At 41.8% G+C, this 18,703-nt stretch overlaps 2 protein-coding genes across 7 annotated transcripts in view; one reads left to right on the top strand and one right to left on the bottom strand.

The window, feature by feature from the left end:
* The window catches only part of ZZZ3 (zinc finger ZZ-type containing 3), a 114,399-nt gene extending 109,308 nt beyond the window's left edge, over nt 1-5,091 (top strand). For all 5 annotated transcript variants that reach the window (XM_059727964.1, XM_059727966.1, XM_059727965.1 and 2 more), the window contains 2 exons: nt 3,287-3,387; nt 3,773-5,091. In XM_059727964.1, the coding sequence (XP_059583947.1) occupies nt 3,287-3,387; nt 3,773-3,917 (246 nt within the window). In that variant the 3' untranslated portion in view covers nt 3,918-5,091. The remainder of the gene's footprint in view (nt 1-3,286; nt 3,388-3,772) is intronic.
* Nucleotides 5,092-5,783: 692 nt separating this feature from the next.
* Nucleotides 5,784-18,703, bottom strand: part of AK5 (adenylate kinase 5) — a 168,044-nt gene continuing 155,124 nt past the window's right edge. The window contains exons 13-14 of one of the 2 annotated variants that reach the window (XM_014593846.3): nt 16,510-16,701; nt 5,785-8,265 (exon numbers count right to left, since the gene is read on the bottom strand). In XM_014593846.3, the coding sequence (XP_014449332.1) occupies nt 8,155-8,265; nt 16,510-16,701 (303 nt within the window). In that variant the 3' untranslated portion in view covers nt 5,785-8,154. Of the gene's footprint in view, nt 8,266-16,509; nt 16,702-18,703 lie in introns of both variants that reach the window. The other variant, XM_019489096.2, reaches the window with a different exon arrangement.

Here is an 18,703-nt window from a genome sequence, read left to right as displayed (position 1 = left end):
GTAGCTGCAGCCCCTTTCCCTGCTAGCCACCTTCTAGTGCTGCCACCGCCTGCCCTAAGCACAGCTTGGCCCAGTGCCACCCCAGCTTGCAGTGGCAGTCCACTGTCCCCTATGTACAGATCCAGGAGCATGTGCCCCCCATGCCTCCTGGGGGCGCATAGTGGTAGGAGCCCCCACTCCCGCTCTGTCCTGGCTATGCAGCTCCTGCCCCACTTCCCCCCCTCACTGCAGGGGCCTCGATTTTGCCCACCCCATGTCCCTTCCCTCCCCCCTTGCCCCTTCTCCACAGCAGACTTACCGGCCAGACACCGCTCTCCATGCTGCTCGGCTGCGTATCAGAATTGGATCAGTATTGGCCAATATGGCTCGTTAAAAATCAGCCATTGCTATTGGTCAAAAAATTCTCTATCGGTGCACCCCTACTCTAATACTGCTTCATATAAGCAAAACATAAGTTCCTTTTGATTTCCATTACTGTTGAGTGTATTTCTCACATCTACAGATTGAAGCACCTGGGCTTAAGGTAGGCATCCAGGAAATGAGGAACATGCATCTGTTGACTGCTTGTGAAAAATCTGTTTGAAGTGGCTTAGCATCACACAAGCTATGGCAGAGAGGGAATCTAGATCTCCCAGGCAACATTTGGTTTAAGTGTCTGGCCATTTTCTTCCACTCCACTCAGGTCATACCTTTCAACTTCTGCAGCAAGTGAAGTAGGGTTCCAGCAGATAGCATCCCTTTTTTCAGCCCAGTCTCATAGACAGAGCAGGTCTGTGCTGTATGCTGAGTTGCAGTAATACTATCTGTGTAAACCAACACTACTAGGGAGTGACAGTGGATTTCATACATATTTGCTACCAGCAGACTAATGGTTAGGCTTAGAAATGTTGAGATCCTGTTCAGGCCTTGGCTAAGTACAGATGGTCAAAAAGTCTGAGGCTGAATCTATTCAAACTTTTCAGGTTAGTCTAAGCTGCATAGATTGAACCAATAAGCAAGGGAACAGACATTCACTTTTGTTTCTGAAAATGCAGCCACATACCTGCAGTGGCTGAGGGTGCTAGAGCACATCTCCTTACTCAGCTGGAGCATTCAGCTTGGGCCAAGGCTAGCCAACCCACCCTGCGGTGGGGTGGGGGAGGTGCAAAGCATCCTGGGATACTGGAGAACTGTGAGTTAACTTGAATCTTGAGGGGATGTTGGACAGAAATTCAATAAACTGAGTTAACTTAAATTAGCCTGATACTATATTCAGCCCAGTTTGTCTTAAACTGGTTTCAGCCATTTTGAAAGTGGTTTACGTGCACCAAATTTCTGTTGTGTTACAGATGTGAGCCGGTTTCTGATTACTTATCATGGTTTCTGTGTAAATTCTGTCCCTAGCCCTAGTGGGTACAAGCCTCTTATGCCCTCAGCTGGCTTCCTTCCATCATGTCTCTTTCAGTAGGTTGCCTTCCAAGTTCTGGATCTTCCCCACTGTGGCTTCTTCCTTGTCTATCCAGCTTCAGTCTCCATTCATCAGGCTTCTCAATCAAGTTTTCTTGTCCAGCTTAGTCCTAATTCTCTCCTCCTGGCTTCTTGTCTGATTGGGCCTCTGTGCTTGTGCGCACATACACATGCATACACTTTTTCTCGGTTTCAGTCTGCCCTTTCAAACTCCTCTCTAGTCTTGATTCCTGCCTCCCACCCCCAACTCTACTTTCTCCTGGATCATCATTTTAATCGTATCTTGTACGTGTTCCCTTCTCAGTTTTTTCCTTTGCATGCTTAGTAGACGCAGGCTGGTCTCTTAGCCCCTTGTAGTCTCTCCTCGTACCTAGTTTACATCTGATCTTGGTGTACTTCCCACATAGCCAACTATCTTCTAGTCCCCATTTCTCCCATTCCCTGCACAGCTCCTAGTCCTCAGCTGTCTAGCACTAGGTTTTGTACCACAGTTCCTGTAGCAGCCTCCCCATCCTTTGCCATTCAGGTTATCGTCTTACTCAAAACCAGTTACAGTTTCCTGTCCAAATCATAGGCACCATTTCTTCTCCCTGTCCAGTCTCTCTCCAGGCTCTTTGTTCCAATCTCTTCCTTCCCTTCACCCTAGATTAGCTTTTGTCCCTTCTGAATTCACGGTAGTTTTCTTCCTCCTCTGCTCTACCTGCATGCCAGCATGGGGGTCATTGAGAACGAGAGAGACAGGTTTCCTGTTGTTAGTTTGTGTACCAAGCCAGCAACAGCTCTTACAGGGAACGTTTGGGTTCCCACTGTAGCTCTGGGCTACATGATCAGCTAATTGTGGTGCATCTGTACTGAAGTTGGCATTTGGCATTGTAAGACCTGGATAAATGCTCAGTGAGGAAGAAGTCCTCAGAGATTTAACTAGTAAAGTTGGGGAAGTCTGTGGAGCATATGGGAAGTGTGATTTTTTTTTTTTTTTTTTTTTTTTTCCCCTTAAGGGCTTATTTCCCTAAAATGGCCACATTTCAGCAGGTTTTCTCAGCAGTGGCAGGGATATTCACACACCACTTTCCTGCCAAATTTCAAGACCTGGTTCCAAAGTATGGGAGTAGAACTGTTCAAAGAAAAGGTCTGAAGAATATTTTAGCAGGCAAAAAACATATTTTGCTTAGCCTTGTTCTTGGAATCAGATGTGCTGTTTTGGCTGAAATTTTCCAGAAAAAAAAAAACAAGCTTACTCAGACATCTGGTTTAGGAAATTTCAGCCCAAGTTATCAGCATCCCCCAATGGGAAGTGTCATAACTTTCGTAATAGGTGTTGCTGCCCACCCCTGATATATAGTAAGTTATACTTACAAAACATGAAAATGCTGTAATGGAATAACTGAAAATACTCTCTCTTATCCTTATCAGTGGTCTGGTTTATAAGGGGCTGATGTCTAATATATTATGATGTGTAATATGTTACGGAAACTGGATTCAACTTCAGGCATTTCAGATCATAGGGCTTAGCCTTAGAGAAGAGATATCATGCCTCATCCTTGAGTTACAGTGATTTGCTTGTACTACTTTGCAGTAATTCCTTTGGCCAGTTTAGAACTGGTGTGTCCCCAGATGGATATATGTTCAGCTCTTCTTAACCAGAAGGATGATAACTTCAAGATAAAGCTTTGAGGGAGCAATGGGGGTGGTGGTGAGGAAATGGTTCTCTCTCGAGCTCAGGGTAAAGCATATGCATTGTCTTTAAGTGCAGTGCATTGCTCTAAATGAAAATGTAGCTTTTAAGTTGCATATTAAAAGTTTCTTTTTACAGTGCCCTTTTGTTCTCTATATTTCACAGTGTGATAACTGCGGCATTGAACCTATTCAAGGTGTTCGATGGCACTGCCAGGATTGCCCTCAAGAAATGTCCTTGGATTTCTGTGATTCTTGTTCAGACTGGTGAGCTGCAATCGATCCTTATTATATGTAATTTACTTGAATTCCTGCTTAAGGTGTAATTGCTAAATAAACTCATTGTATATATTGGACTATTCCTGGATTAATCAACGATTCATCTCCATAGTAAGAGGTGACTGCAGTATAACTGTGACATGTCCCTGTTGGGCATGTGTTTTATGCTTCCTTATGACATGAAAGTAGTTTTATACTGGTCAGTTTTAGGGAATGCATGTACTGTATTATTAAAACCTAAGCTGTGTAATAGCAGCGATTCTAAGTTTGACATGTATCTAGGAGTGGGTTTTTTTTTAATTTATTTACTGTTCTGGAAGTGAAAAACATGGACAATGATTTGATGAATAATTTTGTTTTCTTTTCTTTTCAGTCTACATGAAACAGAGATTCACAAAGAAGATCACCAGTTAGAACCTATTTACAGAGCTGAGACATTTTTAGACAGAGACTACTGCATGTCTCAAGGAACAAGTTACAATTACCTTGACCCAAACTACTTTCCAGCAAATAGATGACATGGGAAGCAGACTTACAATGTGGGGCTTACTATCTTTGAAAAATAACAATGGCGCCATTGTTAATTCCGTGCACATTTTGGAAAGACTCTGCTTTCCCTGAAATGTCACTCACAGCATGACAGCTTCCTGGGTGTACTTGTCAAACTACAGCTTTGAACTGTCATGGTTCTAGATCACTGAACAGCAGCTGAACATTCCTAGTGTGCAGAAGGTTTCATTGGGAGACTTTCGTTTCACCACATTAGTTATTTTTAGGTGGTGAATCTAAACAAAAAATAAATACAAAAAGGTGAGCCAGAAATGAGAGCACACATTAAAGCGAGAGTAAATTCCAAAGGCTTTGAAGAACTTGGTTATAATGAGATCCAGAGAGATGAAGTATTTATATAAAATCAGTTTAGTAGCTTGCAGTTTTGTTGTGAAATAGTTTTCGGCACAGAAACTGACTATGTTAGGCAAGGTTTTAACCAATGACAGTGTTTGCTTGTAGGATATACTCTAAAAAAATACTCACTGTCCCAGTGATGGTTGGTTACAGGCCTTCATTAAATTGGAGCTGCTTAATCACATTGACTTTTTTTTTTTTTTTTAACCACAATGAACTCTATTTACCAACAGTGAAGCACTACAGGAGGCAACTCTGGCTTTGCTTCCTTAACCAGCTCATGGTGTGTGAATGTTATAAAATTGTCACTCAGATATATTTTTTAAATGTAATGTTATATAAGATGATCATGTGATGTGTACAAAATATGGTGAAAAGTGCCAGTGGTAGTAACTGTGTAAAGTCTCTAATACTCAACATTAACTCCTTTAAAATAAAATACACAGCCTTCTGCCTCTGTATTTGGAGTTGTTAGTGCAACTCATCAAAGAAAACTGCCTACTATAAATCATATATATGGTAATAATTTTCCTCTTTTGTAGTCTGCACAAGATCCATGAAAGATTGTATTTTTATTACTATTTAAACAAGTGATTAAATTTAGCCTGAGCAGTGAGCAAGGGTTCACATGCATTCTTTTATACTGCTGGATTTTGTTGTGCATCATTTAAAACATTTTGTATGTTTCTTCTTATCTGTGTATACAGTATGTTCTTAAATAATGTTCAATTGTCAGGAGAACTGTGAGAAATAAAATATGTGGATACAGTCTGTTTATATATAGAATGCTTGCTGTGATTTCCTTTTTGTGTAGATTTTGACTTTTTAACCGACATTAACAATAGAAAAAAGTACATTTATAATAGGTCATACGAATATTTAAAAGGCTCAACCACGCAAAGGTACTCAGTGCCCTCAACTACTTCTAATTCAATAGGAGTTGAAGGTACTTTGCTCCTAATAGGCTGTGCTCAGCCTCTTGTAGGATTAGGTCCTCAGTTTCTTGTATGTTATACCATACTGTCATCCCCCTGTGTTCACTCCTGATTAAAGGAAGACATTTTAGCAACTTCAGTGAACTGTATTAGTCTAAGGATGTACTGATGTCTGAGGAGCTTTGTAATTATTGTGATATACTTTTAGCTAATATATCTTTTTTAATGAAATGTATAGCTTGTGATTCAAAAACAGTGATCATTTTTTAACTGTAATAGATTTCCACTCACACACAGACTTGAATTCCAGAGCAATTAGAATACAGAAGGAACACATTAGCTGAAAAGTATGGCAATAAGAACGTTAATTGGTGGGTTGCATTTGATAATAATTTTACTTGTAGCTTGATTACAGTGTTACTTTTCATAATTTATCTAGGTGTAACCATTTTTTGTTTCAGAGAAAAAGTTTAAGCACTTAATATATTAGTAGATAATATAGCACAGTTACTAAAACACTGAGTGATGTAATACATCATCTGTAAGCATCTCATATACTTTGAGAAATTTAATAAACCTAAAGAAATATAATATAAAAATTCACCAGATGTATTTCACTTTTTAATGACAAACAAAATAGATTTGTTGTGAGACAGACACTCTTCTGTAAAAGCACAGAAGAGATCACCCTTCTCCAGAAGTCGCTCCCTTGGTAAAGAAGCAGCTTTTTGGAGCAGTGAATACCAGAGACAAAATCTGTGGTGGTATCCTTGTTTTCTGATGAGCTTTTAACATGTTCCAATTGATCATAATTCTTGAATGAAAAAAATTATATCACATGTGTATGTAGTTTTTGTTACATTAATAAGCTTGAAGGGGACTAACTAAAATTGTAATTGACTTCTAGAATTAAAAATTGACAATTGACTTTTGCCACTCTTCTTTGGAAATGGAAACAATCCATTCCATAAATTTGAATGATCATTCTAATCAGAAATAGCCCGTAAAATTACTGGAAATATCTAGATGTGGTTCTGCTCAGAATAATTCGTATCCTCATGATTATTTCAGACTATTTTAATTAATGGAGAAATAGCATAAGAGAATTGGCACTGGTGCAAGCTGAAAGGATCTTTGAATGGATGGAGATTGGTTGCATTCTGAAGATAACTCTTTTTTCAAAAAGTGGTTTGTTAGACATTGAACTAACTAGCAGAGTATGATGTCTGTCTGTCTAGCATTTTGCTTGGTGTCAGCAGTAAAGGTTAACTTGTGTAAAAAAAACATACAAAAAACAAAACCCACAAAAAAAAAAACCAAGAAAGCAAGGGCATCCACAATTAAAAGACGAGAGCAAGTCTAAAGCTGTCTTTAGTAAATATTTGAACCATTCACTGTAGTAGAAGTAAAACGAAAACAGGAGAAGCTTCTCTGAGTAAAAAAAATCATGTTTGTTTAACTTATTAATTTCATTTATTATACTTTACAGCAATATGTCTTATTGTACTTTCAGCTAAACTAAACTTATATGCACTGCAACAGAATACTTCTCTTTATGTTTGTCCATTCATTTTATTTTGTATTATGTCTTCATTACAAGAAAAGTAACTTCAAAAATACAAATCTGTCCCATAAATACTCATTTAAAGTACAACTGTCAACAGAAAGATCAGTCATGCAATCACTTCTAACTGTGGACTAGTCCAGTGGTCTAGTAGGAAGATGCAATTACTTCACAAAAATGTCAAATAAGCTTTTATTTGGCTGTCTGTGGCATAAAAAATATTTTAACTAAATGGATGTAAAATAGGGTTTCACAATTTTGTGCAGATATTTTGGAAAAGTGGGTTGTTAAATATAGGATATGTTGCAAGTTGCACAATCTCCGACGTTTTTTCTGTCTTTTTATTATATATATTTTTGGCCTGTCACTTTCAAGCTTTGGCAATGCTGCTAAAAGACAACAGATGATGATCTGCAACTGAACTTGTGCTTGAAAAACTTCCAGAGTATGATTTAATGATTAAATTGCTTAACTTTCGTACATTCTGGCTATTAATCAATATCTAATTTTTCACAATGAAAACTACCGTTAATAGCATGGAAATCATCTGCTTGCACTTTGAATTGCACCAGTATTTTCAGTCACTGTATTTACTGCCCCCCTCCCCCGCCACACGCATATAATTAGAAAATCATTGTTACAATGTGCTGAAAACTAACAGCAAGGCAAAGCTTTTTTTAGTTGTTATGTCTGCTCCATGGCAACAGATGGACAGACCTATACAGTATTAGCTAATTTCTTCACATTCAGTTTGTTTTTTGCTCACTGCATTTACAGTATTTTTGGGAAGTGTCAAAAATGTGTTCAGTTTCATAGCTCTGTATAAATTATTTTGACAAATTGCAGGTATGTTCCGGCATTAAGCAAAATGGCAAGGAATAAATTCAACAACTATGAATTAAGAACAAGCTAAGTGTTAGCACAGAAATGAAAAGCACTAATTAATTAAGGGGGAAAAACGGGATGAGTATTGTTATGTAACAACCCTCCAGTTTCATGTGGCAACTGACTTGGTTAAGTTGAAGGAGCTCAACATTAACTGCAACACCTGATTATAGCCAAATACATGAAGGCGTGAATATAAACTGGACCTGCTGTTCACCATGCTGTTTTAAACCTGTGAAGTGCAAACAAGTTGATATACAATATACAGTACTTTGTATTGTTTTAGCATAGATACCATTTTATATTTAGTTTACTGTATACATATGGATAAAATAAAGCCTTCGAAATCACATTAAATAGCACATGCACTAATTCCAGATACTTCTCATGACAGCAGGTATTGCTTTGAACAGCATTTTAGTCAGAACTGTCAAGTGCACATGTGAAATGAAATGCTGTACACCATTACTGTATTTCTGCTGAAAAAGAAGAGGCTGCTTCTTCCTTTTTCAGAAAAAGATCAACCGATGTGCAGGCTTGAAGAAAAACCTCCTCTGGTGTTCCTTCGGCATTTATCTATTAAAAGAACATTAGAAAGTATGTTAGGTGCCTGTTATGTGGTAAATAATTGATTTTTCCCCTGTAATCTTAGTAATTGGTTTTAAAAAAATCCCATATTCTAGATATTTGGTCTTGTAGTTTGATTTGTGTGCTGTCATAAAGGTGCCTCAGAGGGAAAGCTACTGTGATGGCAGCTACTGGAAGTTCTGACACTGCTGGACCATTCAGTTCTTCCTGCAGAGTCCTTTGAAGTTTAAAATATCATAACATTTTTAATACAGTAAAAGGCCTGTTATCCAGCATTTTACTAACCGGCATTTCTATTAACTGGAACTTCTGGCAGGTTGATTGGTCGGACATGGGGAGAGGGAGCAAGGGGAAGCTTGCTGCCACCCACTGCCCTGCGCTGTTGCCACTCTGTGTGTGGCCACCACCACCCTCCCACTCCCTGCTGCACAAGCAGCTGCCGCTCCCCCTCTCCCCTTAGTGTCCAGCCAGAAACCCCTGTGCCTCAGGTAACCGGCATTTTTAGATTACTGGCACCCCCCCATTCCACATTCATGCCAGAAAACAGGGGTTTTACTGTATATAGAAAGGTTTCCACAGATCTTTTGAGGAATTCCTATTTTAACTTTTTTTTTTAACTTCCAAGCAACTTAATAAAATAACCCCATGTGATGATGGTAAGATAAAAAAAATAACACCAACTTGTTTACTGTTTTCTTCTCATTTGAAGTGACACAGTTGATAATACTGGGTGTGTCTACACATGTGCATTAGCCTAATTTAAGGTGCGTTAAGGGTGCGCATATACATGTGTGCAACCTTAATGTGCCTAAAAATGGTGATTTTTAGGGTAATTCTGCCTAAATGTGATATTTGCATAAATCAAGTATCAAATTTAGGCACGATTACTTAAAGCACATTAATGCACGTGTAGATGCATTTATGCAGGGACTCTGGTGCTGGGTCTACCCAGCCATTAGGGAGTCAGCCAGAGTCCAGCCCCAGGGCTCCTGGCTGGTGGGCTGCCCCTCCTGTAGGGCTGGGCTGGGCTGGTCTCTGGCAGTCTCTAGCTATAGACTATAAGCCTCCAGCGCACAGCACAGGGAGCCTGGAGGAGTCAGTGCTGTCTGCAGGATCCCACAAGGCCCTGCAGACAGAACTGGTCGGCCACAGGTGAGTGTTGCAAAAGGCTGCAGCCTGGTGTGTCCTTTGCCCAGCCCTGAGATTCCTTCCAGGGCTGTGGACCCTGCTCTTCCCAGCATCTGCTTCCTGCTGCTCCTCACCCCTAGCTTGGTTTCTTTGCAGGCACTGTAGTGAAGTGCCTTGCCGCTCGCAGTTCCTGCCCGTGCCCCTGTCCAGGGTGCTGCTGGCAGCCCTCTATGGCTGCATCACCGAGACAGCCGCATGGTGGCCCAGAGAGCATGTCCACCATGTCATCCCCATTGAACCCCAGCTCTGCCTGCATGCCTATGCTCATCCTGAGTGCCTGGGCCCTCAACTGGACCCAGGAGAATGTGCGAGACCTCATGGTGCTCTGGGCAGTTTGTACGGGGCAGTCACTCAAACACCTGCATTTGAGGCCATATCCAGCAGGATAAGTGCATGAGGCCACTCCTGGCTGGCAGTGCCACATGAAGGTCACAGTCTTGTAGGCACAGTGGGTGGCTGTGACCGCATTCAATCATTGGCCCAGTCATGGCAAAAAGACCATGCACTTCGTGTGGAAGCTGACCTGCATTTTGGTGCCCCAGAAGACAGGCCCCACCCCTGCAAGTGCCACCAGTACAGGCAAGTTGCCCTCACCTGCTCCCCGCCCCAATGCTTCTGGTGATGTGTCACCAAAGGAGGGGACATCAGGCCTTTAGTGCCCTGCCCACCTCCCCGGCTGCTGCATCCACTGGCAGCTTGGGGAGCCCTGCCCAGCAGCTGCCTCACCCTTGGCTCAGCCCCACAACCCCCAGAAGGACTGGGTGGCTATGCTACTGCTGGCCACCAGCTCCTCCCCAGGGCACGGCCCTGGCTGGGCACCGGCAGGCTGTGAACACTGGGCGCAACCAGATGCCATTTTTGACAAGGAGCCCTGAGCTGAGCCACCAGCCTCGCCAGCCCTAGATATGTGGTAAGTCCTGCACTGGGGGATGGCTCAGCACCTTGGGCTGGGTAGCAGTGCAACGGAACAGCTGGCCTGCAGGGAAGGGAGGTGTGGGTTCTGGAGCTGTGGCAGCAGGTGCTGCCAGCAGCCTGGCCTGGCCCACCCTGGGAAGGGGGCAGGGGAGGCTGGCCACCAGCCCTAGGGAGCAGGCAGGGCCAGGGGGCTCGGCTGGCAGCTGCCTGGGTCCAGCCCTGCCTGGACAGCTTACCATGGTCCCTAGGTGCTCACACACGGCCAGTCTCCAGTCTGAGGCTGGGCAGCTAAGAGAACCTGGTGCAGAGCATCTTATCTCTGCAACGCTGCAAACTTGCACAAAAGGCTTCTGTCTCTTGCCCCTGCAGGGCCAACATCTGGATGTGGGAGAGAGGCTGTAGGGCCCTGCAGAAGTGCAGCATCAGAATTACTGCCACTCACTACTAGAGCTGCCCAGCTGTGTCAGCAACGCACCACGGACTGAACCCTCCTTCTCCAGCAGCTGGTGGCACTGGTAGAGAACTGGACAGCACAGAAAAAGGGGCAGCAGCAGACGCAGGTGGTGTGGGAGTTGGCCTGGCAGAAGGAAGATGTCACCTGGGAGATTGCCTGGGAAGAGGCATGGGACTGGGTGCAGCAGGAGCACTAAGCCTAGCTGAAGGCCCTGGAGCAGTGCAGTGTGGAGCTCCTCCAACAGCAGCTGGCCAATGGAAACCACATTCAGGCTCCCCATGTCTCCTATGCCCAATCACATTCAGGCTCCGGCATGGCCCCACAGGGTCCCTGGGTCCAACCTGCTGCCCTGCGGCAGGACTCTGCCTGCGCCTTGGAGGAGAGCCTCCACCACCTCCTGCCCACAGGAGCCCCTGGCATTCACCATGGCCCCCTGGACCCTCAGGGGCACTGTCCATGGCCAGGGTACTGGCCGCCTGCCTCCATAGACACCTGTCAAAAAATGCTTAATGTGCATTAGCTTAATGCCCAGTAAATTTAAGCATGTTTAAATTCATGTGTAGGTATGCCCACTGTGACCTAATGGCCTCCAGGCAACAACTTTCAGCCCCTCTTGCCTATCTGGAATTTTTTTGTACTTCAAGCTTTGTGAATTTGTTCCAGTTCTCCATGAGCTTTGTGCAGCATATGCTTTGCAGCGGGCCACTATGTTTGTTCTGTTCCATTGCTCACTTTCTGTAAAATAGACTATTGAGGTTTTTCCTTTGAGTTCTTCATCAATTCTGCCTTGATTGTAGTCTCTCTGGCTGTTCCAAACACTTTCAATAACTCATTTCAACACAAACCAAAGATTTAAATTTTCCAAGTTAACTTTTCCAGTTACTCTCCTAACTGGAGACAAAGGTCTCTGGTCAGACTGTCAGAATGAAGAGTTGTTTTCTTGAATAGAGAACTTGTAACACTGTTTTGCAGAGCAGCTGCAACCCTGTTTCCCCTCCTACTCATTCACCAAAAAATATCTTCACCCTTCACCAGCAGCAGACTGCAGCAGCCAGGAAAGAGACAGGTGCAGCTTGCAGGTTGTTGGCCAGCAGCTTCGTAACCTCTGCGAGCAGTGCTGACTAAAAGTCTGGCAGAGAAGGTAGGGTATTTGTCCCCTCAGTATTATGACAGATTCCACAAACAGACCTTCAAGATGGCACTCTTCTCAAGGTATGTTCATGACTTCATTTCCTCTGTCTGCTGCACAATTATCTCTATTTCGAGCAACTCCCTTTAAGACAATATTATCTCTGCCTGTGGGTTGGTGATTGACCTGTCTCTAAGTGTCTTACCTGATTGGATTGCAGACTGGCAGGGTCATAACAATAATGCAAAAGGTGGAGGGCTTAGAGGGCATTATATTTTATTGCAATTTAAAGACGACAAAATCTTGTTCCCTCAATCATTATATCATCACTTCTCAAGGGCACATATTCTCTGCTATCTTTTCCAAACATATGCAAATTAATAGATTATATAGGGACAACCATTATCATCACTAATACATTTTATTTTTGAAGTGCCTATAAGGGGCTTGCAAAAATGTTTTACTTCAAATAAAGAATTGTTAGCATGAAAAGCAGCTTGTTAAGCATCTACTTTTGGCCACTACCAGAAACCAGATAGTAATAGTAGACCATCTACCTAGCTGCGAATGTCTATGAATAATTGTGTTTGTTTTGTATTTGCAATGCAAATTTGGAATAGGTGACCAACAATGCATACTACAGGACCTTGGCATCAAATTACTTGACTGTTTTTCAGCCCTGTTATTTAAGAGTAGAAGCAAGATATTGCAACTGGGTTGACATCTGCATAGACCCCTGTAGATGATCTTGTGGATATCTTCTAAGCTAACCTTTGATCTTATTCAGTTTTATCTAGTGAAGTTGTATAAATCCTTTGAGTTGGGTTGCTTGCATAATTCACTGAGCACACATTTCTTTTAGCTGTCAATTTGAACATGAAGTTTCCTGTTTAAGACGCCTACTCATTTGCTGTAAACCACGTTGGGATCGCTCTTATCTAGCTTCATTAGATATGCTTTGCCATTTAATATTACTTATTGCACTCCTACATACTGTCAATAAAAGAAGCTTTAAAAGATGAGTCAGATATTAAGAATAATCAGGTTTTTTGTCTTTTTTTCCATCAGTATAAGTAGAATATCTGAATAGGCGATTAGTGCGTTAGGCAGAGGGTGAGACATATTAAGCTGCATATATATGTTTGTAAGATTCCTCAAATGCACCAAGTCACCTAGCTCCCTTTGAAATCAAGGAAAAAGAGGTACTAGGCACTTCTATAAATCCCCATATGCATATCTCTTCTTTTGGTGCGTAAATATCTTTACAAGTGTGGCCCGTCCTCTCTGCTTCATGCAAGAATGTTATAAAAGGCATCTATAGCCCATTGCTCCAAAAGCCCTGACCCTGTGGATAATTAATTCAGTTTTGGAGCCACTAAAAACTTTGTTGATTTCCAAGTTTATAATTTCCCATGTGCTAGGAAATCCAACACAACTATAAAAACCTTTTATGGCAAATTATGTATAGTACTAATTACTTAGCCCTTATAAACAGCACTTTTCACTCATATACTTCAAAGCACTGTATGGGGAAGTCATTATGCTTACTTCAAGTTTATAAATAGGAAAACTGAGGCACATGGAGGGAAGTGACTGGCTTAAGGTCACCTGACGGGCAGTGGAAGAACCAGGAATTTAACACAGGTTTGTAACCCCTGTCCACCGCAGTGTGTCTTGTTTATACCTCTCCTCTAAAAAAAAGGAGCAACTACATTTTTGCAGTTGTACTTCTATTATAAATTTTTCTTCTTTTTTCAGCTTTGATTTGATACTCGCATGCTTTGTCGTGAAAAAGCAAAGTCATTACAAATTGCGATACTGAAAATTAATAACTGTAAAATAACAACTTCTGTTTCATGCCATTAAATTAGTGTAATGGCTCTGTATATATAAAACTACACTGAATAGGGTGAATGCTTCAGATTTGTGGAAGTTACAATCTATTCTTTTGAGAAGTATTTTCAGCCCCCGTGTGCATAGTAGGAATCATCTGTTAAAACAGCCTGTATGTCGTTGTTACCAGCCGGTAGATGCTCTGTAATAGACTGTGAAAGGAATCATAGCAAAGAGAATTGTCCCAAATTCAGGATTTTTGTTAGGTAGCTAGAAAATAACTTCCACTCTTCTGCTGCAGATATTTTGCCTTCCAGAATAAAATCTGAAAGCGTCCTGCCTTAATAGGAAATTTGCAACCAAAATAGCCACCTCCCCAAACCCTGTGATTCTTTGCCCCTAATTCTGTTTAGCTTTCTTCTGCAAATGCCCCTGCCAGCAAAGCGCATTACCAGTTCTTCTGCTTCACTAAGCTTGTGAAAGGTTCACCATAATTTATTCCTGTCAGGTTTGCAGACAGGGAAAACATTTGCATAGTAAGAGTACAGTCCTTTTGCTGCGTTTAACACTTCTGCTGCGGAATAGAAGCAGTTACCAGTTATCTTCTACCCAAAGAATGACTTCAAATGAACACCTGGCTTTTTGGCTATAGTAATCTAATATTGTCAAATTGTTCCTGTTCAGGTGGCAGCAGAAATGGATTGTTTTTCATTCTCAATCAAGCTGTTAATTGCATATTAACCTCTCAGGCAGGCTGTGAATCTCTAGCAGTCAGACAGGGAATGTGGTTAAGGTTACATATGTGCAGCTTCACAGGCATTATTCAACATAGGCACAAGCAAAAGAAGGGCATCCTAAGTAGGGGAAAGACTTTTACTAACTTTAGTGGGAGATAGATCAGACTGTGGATGCCCATGGCTCTCCAGCAATAGGGACCAACCTTTTGGTTGGCTTGCCACAAATTAAGGTCTGTGCCATCTCTTGAGTGCTGTTATGTTACTCTTCCCCTGCTTGATCTGCTGCTCTGCTTTCTGCTCCCTACCCTATTTACCGCTGTGCTGCCTACCCTTTCTCAGTCTGCTGTGCCACATGGAGGCTGTCCATGCCACTTGGGCATGTGCGCCACAGGCTGGCCACCTTATTTTCTAGGACTATTCCACGTGTCTCCTAACAGCAAACCAACACAGCTAATGAGGAAACTAAGCTGCTTTTTGGAACTTGAAAATACAGCTCATTCTCATTCTCACTGTACCTCTGGGCAGAGGGGCGGATGCACAATTTAATTTTGACTCTGCTTGTTGTGCTGGACCTTTGCACAGGGGGTGAATGTCACACTTGAACGTGTAGCCACCTGCAGTCCAGGGTTGAAGACTAGTGAGCTGGAAAGTGTTGGTAAACTTGTACTGTCACTACCCTGTGCTGTACTTGTGCTATGGCTTAATGAGGGGATTTGGTATCAAGGATGCCTATCAGCCACCTTTCCCAAGAACTAAAATCCTGTAAAAATGGTTAAATCAATTCTGTCTTTTTATATGTCTGTTAAGCTCTGCCCATTTGCTCAATGACAAAGCAAAGAGTGGCTTTTTCCTGAAAGGACAGTATGGTTATACTCCTGCTTAGCCATAACACAGAGCATTTGGATTTAAAAAGATCATTAACATCCCTTAAAATAAAATTATGAACAGTACTTAGTCAGGCACTGAGGGAGGTTGCATAAAAAATTACAAGCCAGGATTTTCAAAGGCAGCTAGTAAAGCTAAACAGGATTTGGTCCCTTAAACTGATCTGAAACCCTCAACACCTGCCCATTTAGGTTTCTCTCAAAATCTCAAGATGTGTATTCTTAATGTAACCTGAAGTTGCTCATGGCACTAGCAGAGCTGTGCCATTTATAGTAGCTAAAGATTCCTCGCTTATTGTCTCCACAAGTCTGGTCTGGAAGTGTGTGCTTATTTTAGTGGATGCAATCTTGCCTTCTGAAAAGCAGGGAGATTTAGTTGTTATGCTGAAGTGCTTAGTATGGGTTTGATCACACGCCCTATTTCTGGAAGCCCATGCTGTGCACTAAGGCTAGGTACAGACATTCAAAAAGTCTGAGGCAGAATCGATCTAAGTTGTGCAGTTTTCTGTAGGCACCGTAGTTTAGATCGGTAGCGAATGGAACGCACATTTGCCCGGGGTGGGGAGGGCGCAAATCTTAGATCAGGTTCCACTATTTTTAAACCAGTCTATGTGTGCTGAACTTCTGTTCTGTTACAGCTATAGACCAGTTTCCAATCACTTATACTGGTGAAAGTGTAATATCTGTACCTAGCCTCAATGCCTAGACTTTTAAGGAAAAGCCTTCCAGCACTGCTGTTTAATATGGGGTGTGGTGATGTAGGGCATTCTGAGCAAATCTCATATTGTTATGCTTTCAAATTGTTTTGCAGACCTCAGAGGCTTAACTGCAAATGTTGCATAAAGCAGAAGGCTCCGCTGCATGTTGAAAGGAACAGCATAGTTTGCAGATACTTTTTGATATTGCCAGTGACAACCTGCACCCAGGAGAAATAAACTCAGGGAGATGAGAGTAAATCAGAAAATGAGCTCCAGAGTAGGCTGGCAGGAACTGAGCACAGTTCATAAATGACCTCATGTCACTAATCCTTGAATACCGTTCATATAATGGCAGAAAAGAACAATAGCTTAATTCAAATTTTGAGCAATTTACCTTGCATAACTGTGTCTTCTTTTCATAATATGCAATCACAGGCTCTGTTGCTTGGTAATATATTTCAATTTGCTGCCGGATAGTTTCAGCATTATCATCAAAGCACTCACAGCTCTGACTTTTTGTCAAAAGGCGACTGCTCATGGTCTCAGCGGAGCAGTCCATGCAGAGCACAAGTTTTGGCTCCCCAACCTACAGCAGCAGAGAAACAATGGATAGTCAGAAAGACTGGCTTTGCAAAATCTGCTTTTGTTTGTCAATTCTGTTTTAACAGATAACAAGAAAACCTGGCTTGCCTGCAGGCAAATAATTAGAGCAAAACCGCCTATTTTCAGCAAGCAATATATTCAATTAATTTAGTCCTTTTCTGTTTGTTGTTCATCTGCAAATAAATTATTAGAGTTGTTATTAACAGCCATATATGTTACAGGGCATGCTGACACCCCAGTCAGGATGAGGACCTTGCTGTGGTGGGCAGACAGAGATCTGCCTTGAAGAGTTTACAATCTGAGAACCAGACTATAACATTACTAGTTCAGCATTTGCAATTGTCTGAGCAATGCTTTTAAGCAAACAAAAGTCAGCTACTCTTTATTTAATACAAGCTCTTGCAGATGACTGATAAGTTGAATGGGATTTTTTTTGCCCAGGTTTGAAGTATAAATAAATGGCAAAATAAAGCATTTATACACAAACACACGTTTTTGTGTTGGAGTTTCCCCAAACATTTCTGAAATTGAAACCCTCCCTGCCAAAATAGAACGGAACAACAAATGACAAGGTTTGGGAATGCTATCCGATACAGGTAACTGAATTTATACATGCAAGTTTTCATAGGTATTTTATGGCACTCTATGTCCAATTTTACTTGCAATACAACAGTCGTGATATGAATGAAGAAATGTGGTATCTCATTTTGTATTTATGCAGAGTTGTAGTGTTTTCAACTTGTAAGAAAAGCCGAGTACTGGTGTGCTTCTCAGGCTGTGTGGCTGCCTTCCCTGGAGAGGCTCTGACCTTTTCCATGGAAGACTCAAGTGAACCAAAGCTAAATGAAACAAGAATTATTTTTATTCTTGAGACACGGCAAGGAGAGAGGTAGTCTCTGCCCCTATTAAATAGCAAAACTAGCTACTGTGAATGCTTTGCTTCTACTGATTTCCAGGTGAAAAATAACTTGCATGAACTCTAAGCCTCATTTCTCATAATTCACTTTATTGGGTAGGCCCAGATGTTTTTTTACACCTTGGGGAAAGAACCCTAAAGTGCATCCAACCCTGTAGCTTACTCAGGGAAAACTATTCACACTGAGTTTTGTCAGAGTAAGAGCAAGAGGTCTGAGACACGTATGATAAACTCCACTCTAGTAAGATAAATGGAGGCGATGTTTAAAGATCTAAAATCCCTGTCATGGGCTTTATTCTCCAGGGATCTTTGTGCAAAGTCCTTTAAATGATATTAGTGAAAGGGCCAGTTCCCAGTCCCTTTTCTAAGTCTTTTAGATTCCAGCAGTTATTTGGATAGCTTCTTTGTAGGGAAGGACAAGGGAAAGCAGTCAAGAAAATAATGTAAATTCCCTTTACTAGTAACATTTTGCTATAGTGCACTGCCCTTGGCTATAACAGAACAGCAGATGACTGGCACATGGCCCTCCCAAAAAGGAGAGGCTGCCAATTCTTTTAATCAGGAAGTACCCAGCAGATAGGATTTTGAAGTATTCCACAGAGGCCTGCAGTAGCTGAGTAGCAATGAAAGGATTTGAGGTTGTGAACTCTTTTGCTGGCACTTCTGCTTCCTTATATTTTTTAACAGGCAGCCAAGACTCCCATGCGTTATTTGACCTCAATGCTGTGGGCTCAGTCCCTAGCCAGTGGTCGCTTCCAGTTTGTCAGCCCATAATTTTCAGCTCAGGCCAGGAAAGATTACCAGTGGCCTATTTAATTTAAAACCAATTAGTCCAGAGGTCATCTTAGATAGACAAAGTTGTGGACAAATTAGTAGGAGGTCTGGTATTTATCTATGCTATTTATCTTATGTGTTAAGATTTCCCTGCAATGCACATGAAGTAAATCCCATGGGTCAGTGTCTTCCCTCAACTGTGACTGGCTGGTATGACCACAAGTTTTAAAAGTATAGCCTGGGCTCCTCTGATAGAGCTAAGTAACTTTGACCAGATAAATCAAAAATTGAAAAC

Source organism: Alligator mississippiensis, chromosome 5 (assembly GCF_030867095.1).
Source record: "Alligator mississippiensis isolate rAllMis1 chromosome 5, rAllMis1, whole genome shotgun sequence".
NCBI classification, from domain to species: domain Eukaryota; kingdom Metazoa; phylum Chordata; order Crocodylia; family Alligatoridae; genus Alligator; species Alligator mississippiensis.
The sequence above is the reverse complement of the archived record's forward strand: the minus strand, read 5'-3'. Positions and strand labels throughout refer to the sequence as shown.